Source organism: Ahaetulla prasina, chromosome 2 (genome assembly GCF_028640845.1).
Source record: "Ahaetulla prasina isolate Xishuangbanna chromosome 2, ASM2864084v1, whole genome shotgun sequence".
In the NCBI taxonomy this organism is placed as follows: domain Eukaryota; kingdom Metazoa; phylum Chordata; class Lepidosauria; order Squamata; family Colubridae; genus Ahaetulla; species Ahaetulla prasina.
In genome coordinates this window covers 64,584,232-64,603,593 of record NC_080540.1, presented here as the reverse complement: position 1 = coordinate 64,603,593, position 19,362 = coordinate 64,584,232, and the positions used below count along the sequence as shown (strand labels likewise).

At 39.2% G+C, this 19,362-nt stretch overlaps 1 protein-coding gene across 1 annotated transcript in view; it reads left to right on the top strand.

Annotated features, from left to right (window-relative positions):
* The window catches only part of CACNA2D3 (calcium voltage-gated channel auxiliary subunit alpha2delta 3), a 688,395-nt gene that overhangs the window by 373,100 nt on the left and 295,933 nt on the right, over positions 1–19,362 (top strand). The window contains exons 10-11 of the mRNA XM_058170578.1: positions 13,899–13,988; positions 16,528–16,641. Of these exons, the coding sequence (XP_058026561.1) occupies positions 13,899–13,988; positions 16,528–16,641 (204 nt within the window). The remainder of the gene's footprint in view (positions 1–13,898; positions 13,989–16,527; positions 16,642–19,362) is intronic.

Below are 19,362 nucleotides of genomic sequence, written 5' to 3'. Positions count from 1 at the left end.
AGACAGAAGTGGGCTGCCAATTTTTTCCTTGGTGATTGAAATAGTGAACTCTGTTTAATCCATTACTTTTCTATAATCCACAAGAGTCATTAATTTCTTTTCTTTAGATGATCTTTTGGAGCCATTGTGGAGATTTAGATGCAGTGGTTGAAATTGTCCAAGTTAAGAGCTTTCGACTATATATTTCTTTTTGAAATGACCACCCCTGTGGCAGGTCTGGGCTATAAACTGATCCCCAACTGAAATAACTTTTTTTTTTACAGAAAGTTGTCATCTTACACCTATTTCTAGTGTTTAAGAATGTCAACCAGCCACTTTAGGTGAATTAAATAGTCTGGGGAACCTGTACTGATTCTCTATGAAGCAGGTAAATAGTTTTATCCAAAGACAGATGGCTTCTCTGGCCCAATGTTGTCTATTCTGACTGTGGTTTACCAAATTCTTAAATAGAGGCTTTTCTTATTTATCTCTCCATGATTTTCTTACTGCAGAAGCAGCTGAACCTATGGTCTTCTGCGTGTAAACATTGAGGGCAAACAAGTCATTGTTAGTTTGTTCCATCTTTGGCCTGTGATACAGCTTAGAGCTAATTGTGGCAAGATCTCATTGAAAGATTTAAGTGATGTAATTAATTTTCCAATTGTATATATGGGAGGGAGAAGCCATTTTTAATATTAATCAGATTGAATGTTAAGTTATATGCTAGTCTTCTTTTTGTCCTGAATAGATTAAAAATAGATACTACATACTAATAAATGCCAAATAAAACAAATTTAAAATTTATAAAATAATGTAATCAGTAGATTTGAAGAATGGGTAGTGCAGATAGATAATTGATGTACTTCTTTTCTGATACTACAAGAAAATAAAGGAGAATATTTGTAGCTCAGGGTTGAAATGAGTGGTTCTTGATACTCTCTGAGCTGGCTGTTTTCTTGCAGGCATTTCATTACCCAAATCATGTAATACCCTGTTTCCCCTAAAATAAGACATCCCCTGATAATAATCCCAATCGGGCTTTTGAGCGCATGCACTAAAATAAGCCCCTGCCCCAAAAATAAGCACTCCCTGAAAATATTTAAACGCATGCACAGCTGGTCCCCGCCATTCCCACTGGTTTCCTCCACACGCCCCAAAATAAGATCTCCCCAAAATAAGCATTTGAACTCCCAAATGCTTATTTCGGGGTTCAAAAAATATAAGACTGGGTCTTATTTTGGGGGAAACACGGTATCAGTACACTGATATTACGTAGTTTGGGTAATGAAACATCTGCAAGAAAACAACCAAGCTCAGAGAGCACCAAGGACCCCTCACCATAAGAAAACATGAGAGCCAGTTTGGTCTAGTGGTTAAGAAGGTGTTAAGATGGGGAAACACCTCCCCCTTCCTCTGATGTTTCTGATGAACATCTACAAAACTTGCATGTGTTTCACTGTAATTGTAAGGCATTTCGTGTTTTAATTTGATATCAACTTTCTGGCATTGTGATTTTTAAGAAAGCTTCCATTATTGAATTGATACAACTTGTTTAGAGTGTTTATAATTTGTGAGTTTGCAAATTCTGTTCAATAAATGTATATGTAAATAAGTAGATTTGTCATGAAAATATATCAGCTCAGGGAAAATTGGTTCTCACACTCTGGAGTTGAGTAGAAATGTAGTGAAGAAACATTCATGAAGTGTTTTTTTTCCTTTGCTATAGCAGACACTGCAATCTAAAGGTAATCAGAGACCTGTATTGCAGGCTTCAGAATATGTTCCATAGGAAAAGCATCTAATTGAGCTGTTAAAATCACTGAAATAGGTGCTTCAAAACATGCAGGAAAGTAAGACAACCACACATGCATTCACATGTTGAGACAATTGGGAACAGTTTCCAAAACAGCTTTGTGGGAAAAAAAATGCAACTACTTTCATTGTTTAAAAACAGATATGTGTTATATACTGTGGATTGTATGCATTGCAAAGTTGTTCATTGAGAGTTGTTTGACAGATCTAGTATCAAATTAAGTCTCCAAGACAGTTTTATTTGAGTTGGCTTTTAATAGCCAAAGTTAAAACGAGGCTTCTATTTTTATTGTCTCATTGGATGTCCACTTATTCCTGCTGTTCACATCCTTGTGTACATCTGCTAAAATAAAATGTATTTGAAAATTAGATTCAGTGCACTCAAAAATGCACCCAAAGCTTCTAGTAGAGAGTGGCTAGCTTTTACAAAGTTATAATTAGACAGGAGCACCATCATTACACCTTAAAGCTACTACTTCAAGCCGCGGTGTGGCTCAGGCTGTAAGAAGCCTGTTATTAAAACACAGCTGCCTGCAATTACTGCAGGTTCTAGTCCCACTGGTCCAAGGTTGACTCAGCCTTCCATCCTTTATAAGATAGGTAAAATGAGTATCCGATTGTTGGGCGGGCAATAAGTTGACTTTGTAAATATACAAATAGAATGAGACTATTGCCTTACACACTGTAAGCCGCCCTGAGTCTTCGGAGAAGGGCGGGATATAAATGTAAATAAATAAAAAAAACTACACTTGGGGCAGTAAAAATCCAGATAATTATTAGATAGCAGCAAGCAGCTAAACTGTCTTGCTTCTGTTTCCTGCCAACTAGTAAACACTCATATATTTGTAGCACAGATATATTAGTCTTAAAATATTCCTTTTCCTGCCCATATTTTTTTAAATGAATGTCAACCATTATTTGAATTAGGGCTATGGCCCAGGCAACCAAAGTTTACTGTCTTATTCTGCCCAATTTCCTTATCCTAATTTGTTCTTTGCTATTGGTCACATATCATTGAAATTGAAGCTGGGAGAGAAAAGTTAGATATCTCACTTCTCTTAATTTGTTAATAATGATCCAACAGTATAGAAGTATATCAAGAATATGTAGGATATCAGATAATAGGTTATCATTTCAAATTGCTTTGCTCATGGGGTGCAGGGTTTTTATCAGTGGTGAAATCCAATTTTTTTTACTACAGATTCTGTGGATGTGGCTTGGTGGGCATGGAATGGCTCGGTGGGTATGGCTTGGTGGGCATGGCAAGGGAAGGATACGGCAAAATCTTCATTCCAACCCCACTCTGGGGCCAACAGAGGTGGTATTTGCCAGTTCTCTGAACTACTCAAAATTTCCGCTACCGGTTCTCCAAACTGCTCAAAGTTTCCGCTACCAGTTCTCCAGAACCTGTCAGAAGCTGCTGGATTTCACCCCTGGTTTTTATGCATCTTTGTTGTGCTTTTCTTGAGTTCCATGTAATACAAGTTTAAATTGTATTCATTTTAGCAGTGAGTACTGTCAGTTTATTGGCAGTAGGAAGTTTTGGAAAGAAAGCTTTTAAGTAACATCTGAATCAAATGAACTGTTGTAATGAAATGAGCTAAGTGGCAAGTTTAGTGTCAGATATGACAGGGAAAAGTTAAAGTATTTGATATGTTTACATGAACAGCTTGTATGTGTACAAATTTAGAAAATAAGCAGGGCACCTAGTCTCATAATGTTTTATTAATATATTTTGTTTCTTTTGTAGTTTGAAAATACTATTTTTTTTTAAAAAAGCAACTTATGTTGTATCAGAGGAATTTCCAACTGAGGTTAAATACTATAATTTCATATACATTTCTTTTCACACATTATGCCGGTGTCTCAGTCCGATTCAAGGTGCAGTGCACAAATGAAAAAAAGTATTGATCAGTTTTGTTTGGTAGAGTGGGATGCTCACGTCTTTCTGCCTGTGCAATTGTTATTCAAACTATCTATAGAAACAAATGTCTTATTCTCATTATTCTTATAGACCAGTACTAGTCTGGTTTATGGTTTTGTTATTAAGATGGTCTTGCCTTTCAGTATGCCAATTTGTAAAACATTCCTTTTTTTTCCCTTTTCAAAGTGGGAAATAGAGCAGACAGTGTTTTATCATTGTCTGTGCTTTTTCAGCAAAATTACAAACATGTGCAACAGCCTAGGTTAATACAAGTTTACTCAGGCCAAGAAATGTTCATGTTTGAGAAACTCCATATTACATGTTTCTTACCTCTTAGGAATTATATGACTATATGATTTAATGCAACTCTACATTTAAGGCAACAGTACCACAATTTGCATTTTATACATTAAACCACATGCAGATACACATTTATAAATATTTCCACATGAAATTAAGAAGACAGTGTACCTAAATAATGGATACCATAATTGAATCAGAAGCTTACCTGTGTCACATGTTTAATCCTTGGAACAATGAAACCTCAGATTGTGTTTGGTTGAATGTGGTTACAATTCTCGGTGAAGCCTGCCATATAGCTTAAATATCTGGATTGTGTCTTCTTTTTGAGATGGATGAGTTGCTCATTTTTGACAATATCATGATGCTAGGCCTATGCCAGAAATTACTTCTACTTTTCTAAAGTGGTCTCACTCCATTTGCTTTTTTCCAAATTGCTTTCATATTTAAATGATATTCTCATGGATGAGATGCAGGATCCTTATACATACCATAGTTAGAAAATAGCCCGCCTTTCTTTGTATTGCTCTTTCTTCAATGTTTCCAATGTTCCAATGTTTTGCAGCCACCCTGACTTCCCATTGTTCAGTGACATCACTAGGGAGGCATTTCTAGCAACCTTTTACGATGGAACTTTTAAAAAATAACAGCATTAGTGTTAAGTTCGGGAAGTAACGAGGCTGGAGACCAGGGTAGTGACAACAGCTCTTTAATATATGGTGAACCCAGCAACCTGGCTGGGGAAAAACAACCCTTTATATACTGTTTAACCGGCGGCTTCAACCAATCAGCAACGTGCTTGTTTCCCGCCAAAATATTTAAAGATACATAACACTCCTCCCCTCCCAGAAAACACTTTACCACTATTTACATATTATTTACATGTTATTTTTCGACGTAGTCACGCAAATAACCTGGGCGTCTCCTAATTCTTTCGGACCTGCGCGGTTCAGTCCTGGGTGGTGTTTTGAGCTGGTCGGAGGGGCTTTTTTCTCCTCCCAGCTCTTTCTCTAGGCCATCGGGCCCTGGATTACTTGCAGTCTCTTTTTCTTGGCCCTCCGGCCTTGGATTACTTTTAGAGTTTTCCCTGCTGTTTCCATCGGGAACCTGATGGCGTCGCTGGACCTCCGGGACCTCAGCTAAGTCTTGCGCCTCCCCCGGGTTATGGTCAGCTGTGGGTTCAAATAAGGAGTGGTCATGATCTGTCTCATATAGCTCGGGTTGTTCAGCTATTCGTTTCCTTATCTGATCTATGTGGCGCCTCCATACTCGGTTGTCTTGTAACTCGACCAAGTATGACTTTGGACCGGTTGCTTTTATGATTTGCCCTGCGAGCCAACTTGGGCCGTCCCCATAGTTGCGGGCCCACACTCGGTCGCCTATGCCCATTTCTCTCGTTTTTCTAGTTCCCCTTGTAACCCTCTGGTGTGTAATGGGATTCAAGCAGTCAAGTGGGCACCGGAGCTTCCGTCCCATCAATAATTCGGCTGGGCTTCTGCCTGTAGCAGTGCTTGGGGTTCTGTGCTGAACGGCCAGAAAGAAATCTATCTTTGTTTGCCAGTCACCTGGCTTGAGCCTGGACAATGCCTCCTTAGCGCTCCGGACGGAACGCCTGCAAGGCCATTCGGCGCAGGGTGGAAGGCGCAGAGGGCATGTCGGATGCCCTCCTCTGCCAAGTATTCCTCAAATTGGGCTGCCGTGAATTGCGGGCCGTTGTCGGACACCAGAGTGTCAGGCAACCCGTGGGTTGCGAATAGGTGGCGCAGGGCTGCGATTACTGCCTCGGCTGTTGTGGATTTCATGAGTATGATCTCCAACCATTTAGAGAAAGCGTCGACAACCACTAGGAAGGTTTGGCCGTGGAAAGGGCCAGCAAAATCAATGTGGATTCTTGACCAGGGCCCTTGGGGTTTTTCCCATTCCCTGACTGGGGCCGTTGGGGGTAGGGGTCTGGACTCTTGGCAAGCCTGGCATTTCCCTACCCTCTCAGCAATCTCTGAGTCCATGAGTGGCCACCACACATAGCTTCTTGCTAGCCCCTTCATCCTTACGATCCCTGGGTGACCCTCGTGGAGGAGGTCCAATACCCTTCCCCTCAATTTATCCGGGATTACCACTCGATCACCCCATAACAGGCACCCCCCTTGAGCCGAGAGCTCATCACGTTTTTTTACAAATTCCTTAAACCGTTCGCCCGGCGCAGCGGGCCACCCTCTTTGTACCCAACCGAGTACAGTCCTTAACATAATGTCCCGGTATGATGCCCGAGCCACTTCCTTAGATGTGACTGGGCCAGAGTCCAAAGAGTCAATAAGCAAGATGGGCGTTCCCGGAGTGGGATCTTCGATCGCCCCTGGTAGTGGGCATCTGCTTAACGCGTCCGCATGCCCCACTTCTTTTCCTGGTCGATGCTGCAGCTTGTAAGAATAAGCGGCTAAGAAAATAGTCCATCGAGTCAATCGTGGCGAAAGTGCCACAGGCGTTGGGCGGTCGCCAGCCAGTATTCCTAACAGCGGTCTGTGGTCAGTCACAATTTCAAAGTCTCGCCCAAAAACATATTCGTGAATTTTTTTTTACCCCTGACACAATTGCTAGCACTTCCTTATCTAACTGGCTATAGTTCCTCTCTGGGGAGGACATCGTTCTGGAGTAGAAGGCTATAGGGGCTTCTGTGCCGTTTGGCAGTCTGTGGCTGAGCACAGCCCCCACCCCGTAAGGGGAGGCATCGCAAACCAGCACTAGTGGCAATGAGCTATGATACTGGATGAGCAGGCTGTCGCTCGAGAGCAGGTTTTTTACTGCTTCGAAAGCCCTACTTTCCGACTTTCCCCAAGACCAAGCAGTATTTTTCCCTAGAAGCTTATGCAGCGGTTCAGCAACGGTCGCTTTGTTTTTTAAAAAAACCGCGTAAAAATTCACTAGCCCTAGGAATGCCTGTAGCTCTGTTTTGTTTTTGGGCGCTGGAGCCTTTCTGATTGCCTTGACCTTGCTCTCAGTGGGGTGAATTCCTTTCTTGTCTATTCGGTAGCCCAAGAATTCGACGGATTCTACCCCTATCTGGCATTTGTTCACTTTAACCTTTAGTCCGGCTGACCGGAAAATGCCCAGAACTTTTCTCAAACGCTCCCCCAATTCCTCTACGTTTTCGGCTGATATCAATACATCATCGAAGTAGGGAACTACCCCTGGGAGCCCTTGCAGAAGTCGTTCCATCAAATTTTGGAACAGCCCCGGTGCCACACTCACCCCAAATTGTAATCGGGTACACTTGAAGGCCCCCCTGTGAGTTACAATCGTTTGGGCTTCGGCTGTGTTGGCGTCTATGGGCAGTTGTTGGTAGGCTTGAGCCAAGTCTAACTTTGCAAAGACTTGCCCTTGCCCCAAAGAGTGCAGCAAGTGTTGCACCACGGGAACTGGGTAAGCGCTTTTCTGTAAGGCTTTGTTTAGCGTCGCCTTGTAGTCAGCGCAGATTCTAATTGACCCATCTGGTTTTACTGGGGTGACGATTGGCGTCTCCCACTTTGCGTGATCGACTGGCACCAAAATCCCCTGATTTATGAGCTTATCTAGCTCCTTGTCAATTTTAGGTTTAAGGGCAAAAGGGACTCTCCTTGCCTTTAACCTAATGGGAGCTACCTGGGGGTCTAAGTTGAAGGAAATAGGGGTCCCCTTGTACTTGCCCAGGCAGTCCTTGAAGACATCTTCGAACTCGTTCATGAGTATGTCTTTCAGGTTACAGTCACTTCTGTAGATGCCAGTCACCCCCATGCCCAGTGCACGAAACCAGTCTAGTCCCAACAAACTAGGCAGGGTCCCTTCGACGATCGTGATGGGCAGGGTCTTCTTGTGTGGTCCGTACTCGACTCGGACGGAGGTGGTCCCTCGAACAGGGATGCGATTCCCTTGGTAGTCGTGGACTCGTAGCCGTTGTGTTTGCAGGTGGCGCTACGCGACTGACGGCAGTGACTTCGCCAAAGTGTCCCAGGACATGATGGTGATCGCTGACCCGTGTCCACTTGGAGTTGGCACCGTACTCCTTCTATTTTAGGTTTGGTGAAGATCTTCTTCTCCACCCGGGTTGAGGCGCGGCCTATGACCACCGTCGTTTGGTTTGAATCCGCGCCTTTTTTGTTTGTGCCAATCGCGGGTCGCCTTGCCGATCCCGCGCTCTGGTTGGCCGATTTGAATTTTCGGGGGGAAGGTTGGGGGGCTCGACAGACTTGGGCTAGGGGCCCCTTCTTCTCGCACCGCCGACATGTTGCGTCCTTGAACTTGCAGCGTTGGCGCTGGTGTTGACCCCGCAACTTCCGCATTCGTCCGGTTCTCTTGGCCCGTTTATCAGTTCGGCAAACCCCTCCCTCATCCTCACCGTCAGATTCGGTTTGGATCTCTTCTTGGTGCACCGGGGTTGACTTTGTGTTCGCCTTTGGTGTGAGGGGCTTTTGCAGTGTCTCCGCCGCTTGGGTTGACATTTCATGCGCCTGGCTTCGCCCAGGGCGTTTGCCAGCGCCAGATTGCTTTTCGATAGCAGCCGCCCGCAAACGCATGTCTCGGACCCCTGATGAGTTGCTCCAGCAGCACCTCGCCCAGGTCTCGGTACCCACAGTCTTTGGAGGCTTTCCGCAGGGCGGCCATGTAGTCGCCGATGGATTCGCCTCAGCTGTCGGCGCCTCCAAATTCAAAACGCCGCACGTATTTGGACGGCGTTGGCGCGAAATGGTTTTTTAGCAGGGTTTGCAGAGTTTGCCACAATACCGATTGTATCGGCGTTGGCTCTGCCAGGGCTTCCGCGATGTCGATGACCTCGGGACCGCAGTGGCTCAAGAAGTATGCCCTTTTGCGGTTGTCTGGAACTCCTTGCAGTTCGTTGGCTTCTAGAAAGCTTTCGAAACGGGTCATATACGTTCCCCATTTCTCTCTAACCGGGTCAAACGGTGCGGGCGGAGTGTAACTGGCCATCTCCGTTTTTCTGCCCTGTGTTTGCTGGGTTCGGTTCTTTTGTGCTTCAGCTCGGTTCTGGTGCTCCTTAGCCTCAAAATCCCACCTTCGTCGCCAGTGTTATGTTCGGGAAGTAACGAGGCTGGAGACCAGGGTAGTGACAACAGCTCTTTAATATATGGTGAACCCAGCAACCTGGCTGGGGAAAAACAACCCTTTATATACTGTTTAACCGGCGGCTTCAACCAATCAGCAACGTGCTTGTTTCCCGCCAAAATATTTAAAGATACATAACAATTAGTTATCACTTCCTTTTTTAATACAGTGTATTAAAAGTGTATATAAAAGTGTATTAAAAGTGTAATACAGTGTATTACAGTGTATTTTGTACAGTGTTCTGCCTTGATTATTCCTCTGTCCAAAGTAGTTAGGAGATCATGCTTAGGCAGAACATATCCTGAATTTCCAAGATTATTCCTTTCTTTCCTCTAGGTTTCATTGCTTAATTAAGTATTTGGTGAAATGGATAGTTTGAATTGTGAAAGTTGAGATTTGGAGATCAGCTTTGGAGATCAGTGCCACCAAAGCTGGTCCTGAGCAAAGATTTGCCAGTGTTGTCTTAATCTTTGGTTCCAACAAAAATAATTGTCACTTGTATCTTATTCTTATTCTCATTTTACTAATCACACATCAGGATATAATTGCCCCAGTTGCCCATTTCATTTGCATAGCATTACCATTATGCTATAAGTAGATCCTACACATTTGAAGATTTTGTGATTATAAATGAAAATGAAGCATGCACATCAAAATTAGTTTCAGGAAGTTGCATTGCTTTCCCAGGATTCAGATTCATGAAATCCAATCCAGTTCTGGTTCCTTTTATTCTTTGTTATAATTGAGTACAAAACTTTTTGTAGCTGTGGCTGAAATAGCTATCATATTTTCAGAGAGCCTTCCTTTTGCAATCTGGCAAGCCATACTGCTTGACTGTACTACAATTTCAGAAAGGTAACTCTTATCATCTGTATCTGCAAGCTGCTCTTGTGACCATAACAATAAACTGAAATAATTATTCCATATTATCTTGATTTACTGTGAAGAGCACAATAACAAAAGCAGTTAAACTAATCAGAAATTGAAAGCATATTGAGCCACCCAATGTATGTATACTGGTTAGCTTGTCCTGGTTTATGTTTCTTCTCATGTTTGCAGGCAACAAGTTCTGATATGAATAATGCAGGGTGGTTTTTTTTTAATTTCCTGGTTATGTGAGTTCCACTCAAGGTAAGGACTAAGAGAGACAACATTGGATTAAAAGGGTGTATGTATTTTTTAATCAAATCTAAGATTCTCTCAAAGCAAGGAATACTTTGTGGGAATTCTTTATAACCCCAAATAGGGGAGGGAGGGATTTTGACTTGTGTTATGTCCAAAACAGGGATGAAAGAGAAAGTTTCAAGCTTCACAGGATTATCTTTCACAGAATCACACATACAGTAGGCTGTTATCCAAGTGAGAGACAATGAAGAACAGAGTTTGTTTTAGAAAAGATATTTCCATGTATAGAACAAGGAAGTTATATTTTCATATCTTTACTGCTTTATTTTATTAAAGGCATAGGAAAGGCATGTAAGTTCTGTTTCCTAAAATGATAATGCTTTCAAGCTGAAACCTGGAGTGACCCAAATGACTGACAGTAATAGTCACTTCATAATTATGTTTCCAGTAAGTCATATTTGAGCATGGGCCATCAAGCTGGTATCAACTCTTAGAAACCACATAGACAGATTTTCTCAGAATGATCTGGTTCTTCAGATCTTCCAATAGTGTAAATATAGCGGTGCCACTATATTTATCCACCTTGCTGCTGGCCATCCTTCCCCCCCCCCCTTTTTCTTTCTCCCTTTCCTTTATAAAATTTTCAAGAGACTTAAAAAAAAAAGCCTGGATGTAATTAAAAATAGTAAAGACTATAAATTAGAAGAGTTGCTTTCATACTTTGTACACATACTTTTGTGTATATGTGTAACATACACGCACATACTTTTTACACAGAATCGCCTAACAGCATCTGCTTAATAGGAGACCTGAAGACAATAAACCTGATTTCTTTGCATATGAGCTTTTTCCAGTATATTAATATTTGGCATGATGTCAGTGCTGCATTTATACACATTACGGAAACATTATTTTCCCCAAACATAAGTTGCATAAGTCCCAAGTGTTGTTAATGTAGGAAAAGCAGCTTTATTGTTTGCTTTCTTCCCTGGCAAGTGAAATGGCTATGCCTGTAGCTGTATGCAGAGACAGCTGAGAAAAGCTCTGCAAGCAGCTGCTTGGATTTTGCCAGTGACACATGCTTGAACTGTTTGAAAAGAGGTCCTTTGAGTTGCTGTGAAGTTCCTTTTTTTCATGCTTTGTGCAAATCTCCTACTAACGTAAGTTTTTTGTGTGGCCTTACGCTCCATTTAGAAACACTTTGTCAATCCTTTAAATTTCTCCCCAAAACCTTATGGACTTGCACTCCTAATGTGAGGGCTTTCATTGTTGTTTTCAATTGTCATGAAAAGTTTAAGACAACATATGAATTAAAGAGGATAGATAGAGACTTGTCAGCAAGAAGAACACGGTACTTGTTTCCACAGCTATACAGCTACATTCAGAGCCATCGATTTAATTTATTGGTTTCTTAAGTTTGTATCCCAAGGGAGGGGAAAGAGAAGTAGGAGAGAGGGTTAGAAAGAGGGGAAGAAGAGAGGTGTGGGGGAAGGGAAGGGGAAGTAGGAAAGAGAAGGAGAGGAAGAATGAAGAAAGTAGGAAGAGATAGAGGAAGGAAGCGAAGGAGAGGAGAGGAGAAGAAGAAAAGTTGTGGCAAAATAAAGAAGGGTAAACGGTAAAAGAGCAGCCCCGAACAACTAAAAATGAAAGTTAAAAGATAAGATGAATGGAAAACGATGGCTAAAAGACTGTACATTTAAATGTATTTATGAGAAACAAAAATGAAAACTTTTTTGGAAAAAAAGGTTTGTATCCCATTTCTTTCTGAAGTTCAAGATAGCCTTCTCTAAATTTTCCTCACAGCAAGATGTCCGTGAAGTAGGCTGGAATGTAGAATCACATAGTAAGCTTCTAGGTTAAATGTGGACTTGAATTTGAGTCTCCTTTGGTTTTAGTTATAACCATTTAGTTTACTTAGTTTTCTACTTATATATCTGGTTTACTTTGGCCCTATCATACGTGCAAATTCATTGGAGAAGGCAACATTGCTAGAATGTTTAGTGGAACAAGAAGAAGGGGCAACCAAAAAACATACTGGCTTGATAGTATCAAATCTGATGCAAAGTTAAATTTCCAAATGATTTAAGTTGTGCTCGACACACTAGCATGGAGAGAAGTTGCCTGTTAAGTCCTCAAGAGTCAGACACAACTAAATGGTTAAAACAACAACTACTACTCCAGCAGACTTGACCATATAATGATACAAAAAAAACAAACCTTTGGGATCAATGGTTAAGAGTTAAGATGAGATAATTGGATTCCCTTGGTTTTATTTCAATTCTGTTAGGGCAGCTCACAAATACATGCTATATCAGGATGAGTACCAGAAGTCTATTGATAAGGACATTCCTCTAAAATTGAGCGTGTGTTGCGTCTCAGATTTCATATTCTACATGTTTCAGACTGAAAGAGAAAATATCATTAACATTTTCCATGATGAAATATAAGTATTTTCACTGATTAATTTGAGTAAAATATAAAATTCATTCCACAGCATCTGACTCCATTGTAGCTTAAATGCTTATTGAGATGAACAAAACTTTGAAGTTTTTGAAATACTGAGATGAACAAACCAAATTTACTGGGTCAACATGAACATTAAGTTACACTAATTGCTTTGGAAAATCACCCCCAGTTTGTGGGAGTAACATATGCTTCAAAATGGCCTTAAGCTGATTCCCCTTCCCTTTAAACATATGAAATTTTGTCATTCACTGAACCGTATGAATCCATTATTTTAGTACAAAAATGTTCTTTATAGGAAATTTACAAAAACAATGTTAGGCATAGCTGCATATAATTTCTTCTTATATTTCATAATCATTTTTTCCCTTGTTAAATCTAAACAATGCATGGATTTGGGAAAGAGAGAACAATTTGTATCATTTATTTAAAAGATGATGTGGTAGACAACATTGGTGTGGGATGGATTTCATCGTGAGATGTTTCTTTGTTGATAGCAAATTCAAGAATGAGGTTATATTAATCTGTGATAACATAAGTAATGAAACTGTGATCAATAAAAAAATACCATGTACTTATGGCTGGTGGTGAACAGATAGACAATATTAGGTTGGAACTGAACATTCAAAATACTTTCTGGGCCGGAAGAAATTGTAGAATTGCTTTCTTTGATTTGCATTTAAAGGCAAGATAAAGGAATAGAAAGGATTTTTGAAGCTGAGCAAACTGATCACTGTTTGGGTGATCAGTATAGAATGGTATAGAATGGATAAGGAATTATCATAACATGAATAAGTCTTTCTAAATACTTATTTTCTTCTAAACATTTGTGGGATTTTGGTTCAGTGTAAGGGACAATTTTGTCTAATAAAATCAAATAACCCAGCTTGACAGATTTCTATTTTCATACAAAACTTACACACACACACACACGTGTGTGTGTGTGTGTGTGTGTGTGTGTGTATCTAGCTATCTAGCTAGCTATCTAGCTATCATCTATCTATTTACATACATACACACTTCAAAAGCGTGACATTTTCTTCCAAAAACTGGAGAAACAAGACTCTTTAAAATAAATTTGAAAAATCAGTTTGTTTCTTTACAAATGTGAAAAGTTCCTTGACTTTAATAAATAGATGGTTTTAAAATGAACTTTCCCCCAAAAAAGTTGCTTGAAATCCTCTTTCTGTTTCTTCTGCAGCACTTCAGGGAACACCTTGACAAACTTTTTGCCAAAGGGATCGGAATGCTGGACATTGCCTTAGTTGAAGCTTTCAATATGCTCAGTGATGTAAGTTCATCAATTCTGCCTCCTCTTCTGTTTTTGATTTCATTACCTGAAATTTTTTCCACTTTAGAATTTGTATTAGTTATGCAATGTGTTTATATGAACAATGTAGCATTTTTTTAACTGAATGTAGCAGTATTGCAACATGCAAATTCTGAAATGATAGGTCAGAACTTATATGATCATTTGTTGGGTCTCACTTTTAGACTGTTTCCTAGGTTAGAATAACTAAGCCTCACATTCCCTAGTGTTTTCCAAAGAGCTAACTGTCCTCTTGATTCTCCAAATTTTATTCATAGCTAAATCTAAATTCTTCCCAACCATTATTTATGCTATTGCCACAAGTTTCTCCTGCAGGATTACTGTGTGAATTATATCATGTGACAGATGCAATTACTTCCTTTGCCAATAAGTTAATTTTTGTTATGTTTATATATATATTATAAGTCTTAACCAATAATTAAAATTCTGTGACATTTTCAAGAGAATCATAAATAAATGGTCCAAATGTCAGGATGAGCTGAAATTTTCCCTGCTAAATAATGAATCACTGAGTTAATTGTAGTTCATCATAAGGTCCCTTATTATTGTTATTACTCTGGAAAAGATGTTAATCATTTCTGTTATTCAATAAAAATGTTTAAATACACACGAGAAAACTTTACCCATCCAAGCTAATAAGATTTACAGTAAAATAAATAGATGAAAAGACCCAGTTCCAACTATTTTAATATACTGTATGTTTTTTAATCTATGTTCTTACTTTAGTTTTAAAATAAAGAAGAGTCACTGATGCAAATAGATTTTCTAGTTTTATTCATCATATAATAATCTCAGTGTTGGCTGGTTTTATCTTGGCACAGCGAGAATAAAATTTATACGTGCCCAGAGTGTTCACATATACTGTTACTCGTGTCTGCTACAGTCTACATATCCATCCTTCCTTAAACTATCAAGCACAAATTATCAACAGCAAGTATTAATCAAGTATTAATATCTTAAACTACCAAGCACCGGGGGTGAAATCCAGCAGGTTCTGACATGTTCTGGGGAACCGGTAGCAGAAATTTTGAGTAGTTCGGAGAACCTGTAGCGGAAATTTTTAGTAGTTTGGAGAACTGGCAAATACCCCCTCTGGCTGGTCCCAAAGTGGGGTGGGAATGGGGATTTTGCAGTATCCTTCCCCTGCCATGCCCACCAAGCCATGCCCACAGAACCGATAGTAAAAAAAATGGAATTTCACCACTGCCAAGCACCAATTATCAATAGCAGAGCAGCAGCAGAGCAACAGCAGTTGCAACTCTGTATTTTGTCTGGGCAGAAAATACTCACCTGCTCACCTGCCCAAATATATAGGTACCTAAGTTTGTGACAAGAATAGAGAAGATGGGAGCAATTTTAAAAATGGCCTTCTACTAAATGGAAATTTTCAGATTGCGTACGCCTATATGGCAGCTTTTTTATGAGAATATGATGACAAGCTATTAAAATCCTAACTGTGCCACCAGTTCCAAAAGTTTGCAACCCAATGTTGAAAGAGAATGCAGTGCCTTTTAAACCATTTTCCCCATCATTCTGTTTGCCCCCTTTATTTTCTATTATTTTTTCATCTTAACCTTTAGCAGGTAGAATCTATTCACTGTTACCTGGTTATCTTTCTAACAAAAAAATCCATTCATGCACTATTGAATGGAGACCACAGTAAACCTTATCCTGTAAAAGAAAAAAAAATAGCAAAGAAAAGTCTTCTCCTCTGAGCCAAGGAGCACTGAAAATATTAGGAAACAGTGTGTACGTACTGTAAGCATGCATGTACATACATACTGTATTTTTCACACTATAAGATGCACCTGACCATAAGACACACCTAAGTTTAGAGGAAGAAAACAAGAAAAAAAATATCAGGTGGAGCTTGCCTATTGACTCCTGCACTGAGGAAAAGAGACAGAAGAGGCGGGGTTCAGCACTTTAAAAGGACCCCACTGCCACGACACAGCTGCTATTCACCAAAGGACTGTCACCAATGCACAGACATTTCCAACCACTTTTTGGGGGGAAAAAGTGGAGCTTATGAAGCGAAAAATATGGTATTTATGTATACACATTAATAAAAATGAGAGTAAGCCCATAAAGTAAGCAAACTAACTTGATGATGAAGTGATATGTAAAATTGGTTTTGTATTCCTTCTTCATTTTTGATTCTGTCTCCCTCTCACTTGATCATTAAAAATGATGACTAATATTTTGACATATTTCAAACAGAGTTGAGGTACTTAAATATTTCTTGTCCTGGGGCTTGCAATTTCCAGACTTGACTTTTTGATGGAATGGATGCTTCTCTATAAAAAAAATTCCATATGACATTGTATTGATTAAAGTATATCATTTTAAATGTGGAATATGTTTGACTACTGTACTCCATCAAAATAAGAAATGAAATATACTTTTTCTAGATGGAAATACACATTGAAGCACAGGTATCTTGTAGCAAAAGCCTAACTAGGTTTGTCAAAACCAAATAATATTTTATTTTGTTTCCTAGTTCAATCACACAGGACAAGGAAGTATCTGCAGTCAAGCGATAATGCTGATTACTGATGGTGCAGTGGATACATATGATGCAATATTTGAAAAATATAATTGGCCGGATAGGAAGGTAAATCTTACTACGCATATTCATGAAATAACTGGTTCAAATATTGATCAAGATTTGCATTCTCACAGATACCTTGTTATGGATGGTTCTATATTGTCAGGCATTGTTATGTAAATGAAGTTTACAATACTTTATGATTTTCAATAGATCAATTGAAAAATAGAAAAATTATTCCTTTCCCCAAAAGTAGAAAAATGAGCATTTTTAAAATTGTGTAATAGCTAAGATCAATTTGTTTAAATATGGCGATAAACATTTACTTGAGTCCATTTAAAAATAGCTGGTATAATTTCAGTAGTCAAATAATTCATTTATTTATTGCATTTATATCCTGCTGCAGTCTCAAAACTGTCTGCACTGAGACATAATATGTATCAATTTGCATATAGAAATACTTGTAAATATCAAGATAATATAGAAAAATATGCTACAATAATCTGTATGCATGACCAATTTGGGTTCTACAGAAGTAATTTCTAGGAACTTTATGGCTGCACTCTCCTGTTTCTTAATCTCTGAATTGAAATAGGCAGCTCTTCAAGTGGAGGTTATATGTGAAATTAAGCACAAGGGGATCTTAAAATCGAAGCATTTCTCTAACAACATCGGGGGCCTTATCAATTACGGAATAGAATTTATTTTCCTTCTCATATGATGTGTGATTGCTGAAAAAGACAACTAGGTCTAGTTAAACAGAAATGACGTTGCATCTGCTATTTTCTGTGATTGATTTGTATATCAGCTCCCTTGTATGGTTAACTACTGAAACAACTTTGCAATGCATGAATGAAAATAGATTATGGGGTAGTATGAAAGAAGTATCACTTTTCATTGCATGTGTGCTGGGTGGTTAGACAAGACAAAAACTTACGGGACCGCCTACTGCCACCGAATATCTCCCACCGACCCGTGCGCTCTCACAGAGAGGGTCTCCTCAGGGTGCCGTCAGCGCGGCAATGTCGTCTGGCGACGCCCAGGGGAAGGGCCTTCTCTGTGGGGGCTCCCACCCTCTGGAATGAACTACCCCCCGGACTTCGTCAGCTTTCGGACCTCCGGACCTTCCGCCGCGGGCTTAAAACATATTTATTTAACCGTGCAGGACTGAGCTAGATTTTAAATTACTGGTTTTAAATTGGGTTTTATTTTATATTTTTAATTCTAAATTAACGGGCTTTTTTAGAATAAGTTTTTTAATTGTTTTTATATTGTATTTATATGTTTTTTAAATGCCTGTACACCGCCCTGAGTCCTTCGGGAGATAGGGCGGTATATAAATTTGATCAATAAATAAATAAAATAAATAAGATAGACATTGCCAGTTAATGCCTATCTGGTTAATTTATTTTTGTATTGGTCATATTTTCAGATTTTGAGAAAAGAATATATAGTATATATATATATAGTAAACACTTCGATAGAATTACCATTGTTCATATTTTTTATCGATTAGTCAATAAAACAAACTCTTAAATATCTTAAATATTCCCTTTACTATAGCCAATGGAAACAAATATTTAAAATTTTACGGAACTTTCATTTAGAGAAATTATGTAGTTGGAAGATAATAATTGGATCTGAGTATTGCAGTAGGAAGTTTGACAAAGGTTTGAATTATTAATTGTTAATAACTAGAAACTAAAATAGTAGAATCTGGCCATTCTGTGTACATAGCATTTCTGAATCATAATTATATTGCTATTAAATAATAGAAATATTATTAATATTTAAAACAACCAAAGCCAAAAAATGAGATCATACATATAAGTAAATGATTTGATTTGGATTACTAATCACTTTTGCTAAAAAGAGTCAGAAGGATGACCATGTAATATTTAATGCATCATCTAGTTTGCCCCTCTGTTATATTTGAGTGCAAAGTTAGATCTATACATATTTTCTGGGCTTCATTGTGCTATGCCAGGGATGTCAAACTCATGGCATCACATTGTCATCATGTGATGTATGACTTTTTCCCTTTCGCTAAACCAAGGGTGAGCATGACCAATGCGTGATGCATCTGGCCCACAGGCCATGAGTTTGACATCCCTGTGTTATGCAGTGATTTATATTTGATTCAACGAGGTACTTTTGAGTGCATGGAAGTGCAACTGCAATACTGGTTTGCATCTCACTAAACCAGTTTCATCTGTTTTACCTTGATTTTCACAAATGGAAGGCTGTGCATTCTGGAGAAAATTACATTTCTGATCGCATGTATTCCAGATTGGATCTGCAGCAATATTCAACCCAAGTGAAGAGAACTCTTCAGGATCGCTTCTTTAACTGTCTTGAACTTGCCAGAAGCTACCTGTATGTTTGAATATAACATGATTAGCTAAATATATTTAATACATACTAGATAAAGACATATAAATTAGTGATTGCTCTCTGTAAACACAAAGGGAAATAAACCTTCTACAGTTTAAATTTTCACTTCTTCCTGGCTTTTCCCAAGTTTAACAGATAACTTTAATTTGTGTCTTTTACTCTTGTACAAAGTGCGACATCATTGGTTATTGATATTAATTGGCATTCCTGCTCTGAAATACCCAATGTTTCTCCCTCAGTATCATATATATTTATGGAAACATACTTATGCACATAAAAAGCGGCAACACCACCACCACCACCCCCCATATTTTGATCTCAGACTGTGCACTGATAATATAATTTGGAGTTGTGATTAGGAAAATAAGACATGACACATTTTTATTTTCCTTA